Source organism: Rhea americana, unplaced genomic scaffold (genome assembly GCF_003343005.1).
Source record: "Rhea americana isolate MKP2758 unplaced genomic scaffold, rheAme1 scaffold_149, whole genome shotgun sequence".
Taxonomy (NCBI): Eukaryota; Metazoa; Chordata; class Aves; order Rheiformes; family Rheidae; genus Rhea; species Rhea americana.
This window is the reverse complement of record NW_028185583.1, coordinates 274,514-282,334: the sequence shown is the minus strand read 5'-3', so window position 1 is coordinate 282,334 and position 7,821 is coordinate 274,514. Positions and strand designations below refer to the sequence as shown.

Sequence of the window (7,821 nt, the reverse complement as noted above, 5' to 3'; positions counted from 1 at the left end):
GCTCCGATCCCTCTGGAGTTTCCTCAAGCGGCACAAGAAGAAGTGCCTCTTCCTCGGCACCTTCCTCGGCGGTGAGCGGTGCGGCGGGAGGGAGGGGGCCGCCGTTGGGCCGGGAGGGGGCCGGCGGCGGCGGCGGCTGCCGGGCCCGTTGCGGCGCCGTTAGGGCCGTTGCTGCCGGCGGGTGCGCGGCCTGGGCTGCGTGGGGGCTGCGGCAGGTTTCCCGTGCGGCGCCTTTACCTGCYAACGCTCCTCGCCTGTTCGGGGTTGCAGTTAAAATAAAAATGAACTAATTATTATTTTTTTTAACGCACTTAACCGGCCAACCCTCGGCGAGCTCAGAGAGCATTTTTTTCTCCTGCGCAAAGCGCACCGTCCCCTCAGCCCTGAAGCACGGGGAGTCACGTTGCGTAACCCGCTCGGGGCCGTTGTTTATGCCGCTTTGAAACGACGTCCGGCGGCACTTAGGCGTCGGTAACGCTTCTAAGATTATTTCTAGGGCAGAGGTTGAAAGCTGGTAGTTCTGTGCAGCTGATAAAAAATGGTCTTTTGTGGTGATTAGATAATACTTTTCAAAAGGTACAGTTGTCYCTTTGCACGCTCAGTTATCGGAATTGTCTGATCTTATATTTTATGCAAGCAGCACAAATGTTATAAAGTTGCTGAGAAAAAATGTGTTTGTTTKTACCCACCAAAACTTGCCTAAACAGTTAATAATTCCGAGGGCTGAAGAGTTTCTGCAGTACAGATTCTTTTTCACCTTTTCGTCCRGGTGAAGCTTCTTGTGAAGGTGAACTGTACGTAATTTTTACTTCTGCTATTATTTCCTCTGTATCCTTTCAGTATGAATTCCTTCTGTGTTTGTTCAACAGTGTGCAGATTAACATATGATAATACGTTAAATGATGGTTTCTGAAGTGCTTGTCAAACCACTTCTCCAGTTCACTCCCTCGCCTGCAGGTTTTTGACTGGAAGTATAGCAAGACATTAAGTTAACCAGTTTGTGAGCTACGCTTAGAGCCTGCTGTGTTTAACAGATTTACTGTAATATACCAAGTGGTAACCTGCAAGTGTTCCCCCTCCCCTTCATCTGTCCTTGTGAGAGTAGTAGGCAAACAGAWGGGGATAGTAAAACCATCAGTTGTTGTCCCAGTTTCATCTAGCAAACGTGGTTCACTGTCCACTTGGGAAAGCGGATACCATGGAACTCATGGCTCTTGGGAGTCCTGATAGCCTGAAATTGAAGTCCTGAATTCATATTTAAAGGACCCTCTGCCACACTAGGGACTAGGGTGAATTTGCAGCTTTTTCCTTATGAGTGCTGCTGATATATGTGTATATATATATGTACGTATGTATAGATAGGTAGATATAGATATATACACAGTTCAGTGTCACTTTCACTGAAAAACTGCTGACTGAAGCATGTTTTTTTTTAAAAAAGGAATTTATATAGCTAAAATGAAGTAATTTAAAATGTCACTGATCAAAAAACAAAAGAAGAGGCTGCGCTTCTAACAAGCGGTTCACCTTTTACCAAAAAGGACAAGAAGGAGGACCCAGGCAACTCTAGGCCCGTCAGCCTCACCTCCATCCCTGGAAAGGTGATGGAACAGCTCATTCTGGACKTCACCTCCAGACATATGGAGGAAAAGAAGGTGATCAGGAGTAGCCAACATGGATTCACAAAGGGGAAATCCTGCTTAACCAACCTGATAGCCTTCTATGATGGAATGACTGGCTGGGTAGATGAGGGGAGAGCAGTGGACGTTGTGTACCTTGACTTCAGCAAGGCTTTTGACACTGTCTCCCATAACATCCTCCTAGAGAAGCTCAGGAAGTGTKGGTTAGRBRAGTGKAYAGTGAGGTGGATTGASAACTGGCTGAAAGGCAGAGCTCAGAGGGTTGTCATCAGTGGCATGCAGTCCAGTTGGAGGCCTGTGGCTAGTGGCGTCCCTCAGGGCTCAGGACTGGGTCCCTTCCTGTTCAACTTCATCAATGACCTGGATGAGGGGGCAGAGTGCCTCCTCAGCAAGTTTGCTGATGATACCAAGCTGGGAGAAGTGGCTGRYACACCTGAGGGCTGTTCTGCCATTCAGAGAGGAATTCAGACCTGGACAGGCTGGAGAGTTGGGCAGAGAGGAACCTCCTGAGGTTCAACAAGGGCAAGTGCAGAGTCCTGCGCCTAGAGAGGAATAACCCTAGGCACCAGTACAGGCTGAGGGTTGACCTTCTGGAGAGCAGCTCTGCAGAGAAGGATCTGGAAGTGCTGGTGGATGACAAGACTATGAGCCAGCAATGTGCCCTTGTGGCCAAGAAGGCCAATGGTCTCCTGGGGTGCATTAGGAAGAGTGTTGCCAGCAGGTCGAGGGAGGTGATCCTGCTCCTCTACTCAGCCCTGGGGAGGCCTCATCTTGAGTACTGTGTCCAGTTCTGGACTCCCCAGTCCAAGARAGACATGGAGCTACTGGAGAGAGTCCAGCATAGGGCTACGAAGATGATCCGAGGGCTGCGGCACCTGCCCTATGAGGAACGGCTGCGAGAGCTGGGCCTGTTCAGCCTGAGGAAGAGAAGACTGAGGGGGGATCTTATCAACGTGTATAAGTTCCTGAAGGGAGAGTGTCAAGGGGATGGGGCCAAACTCTTTTCAGTTGTCCCATGTGAYAGGACAAGAGGCAATGGGCAGAAATTGAAGCCCAGGAAGTTCCACCTGACCGTGAGGGGGAATTTCTTCCCTGTGAGAGTGACAGAGCACTGGACCAGGTTTCCCGGAGAGGTTGTGGAGTCTCCTTCTCTGGAGCTCTTCAAGGCCYGCCTGGATGCAACCCTGTCTAACATGCTCTAGGTGACCGTGCTGAGCAGGGAGGTTGGACTAGATGATCTCCAGAGGTCCCTTCCAACCTCACTGATTCTATGATTCTACTCAAGACTGTTGCATTACAGTGGCTCAGCAGCTGAATCGTCAGTACTTTGATCATCCATTAGTTGTAGGTCAGACCTTAAGTAACTCCAGGAACCACGGTAAACTGTGCTGGCACTTGCTAATAAATCTCAACACTGAGATCCACAGTTGACTCTTTTCCAAAAAATACTGCCTAATGTTGAGACGTAGGATGCAACAAGTGGTTGAATGATTTGAGAAAAGCAGTCAAATCTGCTTATTAAGTGTCAGAGACTAGAATCTGTCCCTTCTCCTGTGGTTTTTAAGAGCTGTAGGTATATCTTCTGGGAAGGAGGGCATAGCAAAGGAAACTGGAACACCTCTATCACAGACCATAATAATTTTAAGTTTTTCACCTAGAGGTAGTCAGAGATTKATAAGAAATATTGATTGAGATTGTACACAAAAGTCTCTACCTAATTACTGATAGACTAGTGTGTTTGTATTATATTGCAGAAGAGTTATTGCATTTAAATTTGAATCAGTTGGCACCTTTGCTTCCAATTACTGAGATGGAGTCCTTGTGCACTGACTGTCATTCAGTGTTTCTGTGATTGCTAATACTACATCTTTGTAAGCAGAAAAATCCATTGCAAAAACCCTTGAGATAAGAACTCAAACTGATGGAAAAGCAACTCGGGTATATTTTGCCTGAACTATTGAGCAAGGTTGAGGCTTGAACTTAGCAAAGACCGTGTAAAAACTCTTTCTTCGGGCATCTGTTCTTTTAGCAATTGAAGGTAAATTGCATACCAAGAAGACTTAAATTTCTTCAGAGTACCAAAAGCTAAAGTTTGGTCTGGATCAAACCCACCAGAATGTTTAACGTAAGGAGAGCATTAGTGTGTTTGAACTGCAGGGACATGTTAGGTCCTTACTGGATAAGTAGAATTATTTTTAAGTGACTTAYATTCCAGCACTCAGCATTGAAGCCAGATTTCAGTGGATGTTACAAAATGATTCACTGTGTTGAAATTTATTTATTGGTGTAGAAGAGCAAGTTCAGGGTGTGTATGAAATGTATGATTCTGATTTCTTTGGTGATTAAATTATTATTCAAATACTTGCAAATACTTGCAAACAAATGTTGCAACCTTCATCTTGCGGAAAGAGCATTTCAGTTCAGAAATACATCTGCTTAGAAAAAAAAAATGTTTCTGAGTTAGTGAAGGAGTGATAAATAGGCTTTGGTGGAAATGGAAATCAGTGGTGCAAGAAAGTAAAGTTATAGTACTTTCCTGTTTTAAGTATAGTTTTCAGCTATAACAGGACAATTGTACTTAGAAAATCGTGGATCAATTGATACGTGTGAGGACAAATCACTACTTGCAGAAACAGCAGAAAAACTTATGTCAATAAATAGTGGTAAAGATCATTATTTGGAAWTTTTTTGTCCTAGTAAGTTACTATTTCAGAACATAAGTATGAAATAAAACTTATAACCACCTCTTACACAGTGAATACAGCTGTATCTAGCTGTGTAAAAGGAGATGTATTCCTGTTCCAAACTTTCCTTCTGTTRTTTTTAATGGCATTCTTACTCTCTTTTTCTTTGTACTTGAGCTATAGCTTACTGTTTCTCACTGATACTGTTCTGGCTCAATGAAGTCATSGTGCATCAGTGTCTTCTGTGTTGGTGTTTGTGACCCTCCAAGGCCTGTGTTACCTGGCAGGTGAAATGGATGGTTTGGGGGTCTGTCTGAGGCACAGGGCAAGAATTAAGGTTTCAGAGCAGAGTTCTCCTTTCCTGAGTTTTAATGGTCTTCCTCTTTCCTGATGTTTAAGAGTCGTTGATGTGCTAGAAGGATCCAGACTGCTATGTGTTAGCATGATTTGTATTTTGATGAAATTCTTGACAAAAATTCTAAGTGAAAAACTTCTGTTTGAGRGAAGCATTGCAGTGGGGATAAAAACTAAAACCTTCTTGATGCCTCCTGGCTAACAGTCCCAGACTGTTACTCATCTCTGCATTCCACCTGTGAAGAAAGGAAAGGGCAAAGGAACAATTAAGAAATTGGTAACTCATGTGAATTGGGAAATATCCTACCTGTTTCAGGCCACTGGCATGAAGGTGTAAAGAGCCTGTAGATTTTGTACTCTTTTGTGACTTGCATTTAAATAGAAAGAAGCTGTGCAGTGCTACAGTATAAGAGAAAAATTAGAGCATATTTACACTCAATTCACTGTTAACAGATAAATGAAAATGTTGCTTCCACAGGAAATGGGTATGGTGGATTACTGTGTTGTAGATTAGCCGGTATAAATATATTTCACTCCGAAGGTCAGTTTTAGAGCTGTGTGAATAGTAGTATCAGATCCTTACTGGGGTTCCTCTATCTGAATCTTCTGACATAAGCTGATGCAGTCYTGGTTTGCACCACTAATCTGTGTTTGACCTTTGGGCAATTCAGAAATGTTCAGACTATAGTTGTTTGCATAGTTTATGTTTTAACAAAGATGGAAAAAGATTTACGTAGAAATTGTATTTTGGATAGTCTCATATGCTGATTTTTTTTATTGTTGTTATTATTCCTGGTTCTATATGGAACATGTGGGAAAGATACTGTATGAAATTCTATACAACTCTTTAGCTAATTAGATGAGTATAATGTTGCTGCTGCCACTTTCTGCAGATCTCCTATACTCTATTGAGAGGTAAAATGATTGTAAAAATTTGATGTTCATTCTTCTTGCTTTAATATAAGGGATTTTCAATATGATAACTTAGTTTCCTACCGTTATTTTAGTTAATGTTGACATTATGGCTTTTCTGAGAATGGGCTTTTTCTGGTTCTACTTTGAACTCTAAGCATCAGTAAGTAATTGCATTTTTGTTTAATTCATTCAGCTTTGTCTTTAAAATCTATATTATTTTTAGAGTCTTCTGAATTAATTTTATAGATGCACACACACTAGTTCTGAAATAAAATGCGAAAATAAAATGCGAAAAAACATGCAGACTCTTGAGCTCCTTGAAATGTCCCATGATCCAGAAAGTTGCAGAGGCTCTGCTTCCCAGTGCAGGCAAGTGTGACTAGTGTGCCTAAGTTCCCTGTCACAAAGCTGACAAGAGCAGGACTAGAATTTCCCTGCTTCAGTGTCACGTTCTCCACGTTACTTAGAGACACTGAGGAGAGCACTTAGGAGCTATGCAGTTAGTAATAAGAGTCACAGTCTGCTGTATGTATGGAAGTTTTCTTTGGCTCCTTGGTTTCATTTAAGCTATGTGGACGATATAACTTTTGCCTTATGTACTTATACCTTTTACCTGGGTTAAGTTCTAATGCATTGAATCCCCCAAAATGAAGGTGGTGTTGGAGTAAGTAACACAGATTTTTGATGTATCAAAGTTAAGGCTTGTAGTGGGAGAGGAGGAGAGAAATTGGACTGCTAATGCTATGGTCTTGCACCATTTTAGATGAGTGTCTTCTCTGGAAACTCCATGTTAAACCTGGACAACGCTTAATGCAACTTTGGACCCTCACAAGGCTCAGCAATTCTTTGTGCAGAGTAATCACACTGCTTTAACAGTCAACTGTTACGCAATTAACTTTCTCAATCTTAATTATGAAGATGCTACTCCAGCATATTACTCTAGGGCATGCACACGATTCTTCTTGTTTGCTTTTCATAGTCTCATGTCTGCCTGCACCATGTTCACGTGCAGGAGGCAGAGGCTGTTTTATACCTATGAGACCTTTCTGCCATAAAAGGTGGAGAAAAATGATTTATTTTTAGGAAAAAATGAAGCCAAAGTAATTATTTTGACAATCTACTATATCTGAATGTAACTTGAATTAGAGATTGGGATAAAATACATGAAAACACTTGTGTTCAACAAATTATTTGCTTATACTGAAAAAAATTAATTGTTGGTATTTCAGTAAGTGAACTGGAAAAAAAAAACAATACCTTAAAGGCTTATGTTCTAAACATATCCTGATTCTTGGCAGGATTTGATTATCTCTTTACAGAAAACTGTATTTAAATGTTAATTATGAAGTCTCATTTGGGTTAAAAATTTACAGTGGTAAAATAACATTTTATGTATATGGAACTATAATATTTAACTTTTTGATGGGGTGGATCTTCTATGTATGACAAATAATGTCCATATAAAGGCTGAGGAAACAGAGAATCACTCTCCATATTTTTATTTTCTGACACTTTTGGTGACTGAATGGAAGAGATTCATTGTTTGAAACTGGTCTTGTTTGTAGCTGCCTATTAAAAATATAATGCCAATATGAACAGGCGTACTTTTTGCAGCTGTAGATATTAGGGGCACAAATTTTACATGTCATTTGAAATGCTGATGATAGTATGGGAGAATGTATTGAAAGGTTCTGATGTCCAAACTATGTAACAAATTCAAAATCTTGTTTGGTTTTGTTTTTTGTTTTTTCCAGTGAGTTTGACTTATAAAGCAGTTAACAGCTTTCAGCAGTCAGCAGCTACTGACTGTTAAATTCATTCCATCAGGTATTATCTTTTGAAACATGAAATTTTGACCTTAAAGAAAACTTTGGAGCTCTGTGTTTGCATAGAGTTTACATTGGTGGGAATTAAAAAAAAAAAAAAAGTACATTTCTTCTGTGTACTGTTATTGACTTAACAGAGCCAGGTCTGGCACTTTTCAGAGTAATTCCAGTATGTAGGGAATTGTTTGCTGATGGAGAGAAGATGATCAAAGTGTGAAGTAGTCTTTTCTGTGCCTCGCCCTCCTTTTTCTTCCTTTAGATTCTTTTGTGAGAGTGAGAGCAGCTTGATAAACAGAGAAATGACAGTTCCTAGTTAGATAGTTACTAGGAAACAGCAAAGTAACTTGATGTATGGGATGGGTTGTTGGTAGCAGGGACTGCAGTAGGACTAAGATCTTTCCA

At 41.3% G+C, this 7,821-nt stretch overlaps 1 protein-coding gene across 1 annotated transcript in view; it reads left to right on the top strand.

Annotated features, from left to right (window-relative positions):
• Position 1: 1 nt before the first annotated feature.
• PEX3 (peroxisomal biogenesis factor 3) overlaps positions 2-7,821 on the top strand; it is a gene marked incomplete at its 5' end in the record, with an annotated part of 23,191 nt that continues 15,371 nt past the window's right edge. The window contains one exon of the mRNA XM_085299297.1: positions 2-71. Coding sequence (XP_085155423.1) covers positions 2-71 — 70 coding nt within the window. The remainder of the gene's footprint in view (positions 72-7,821) is intronic.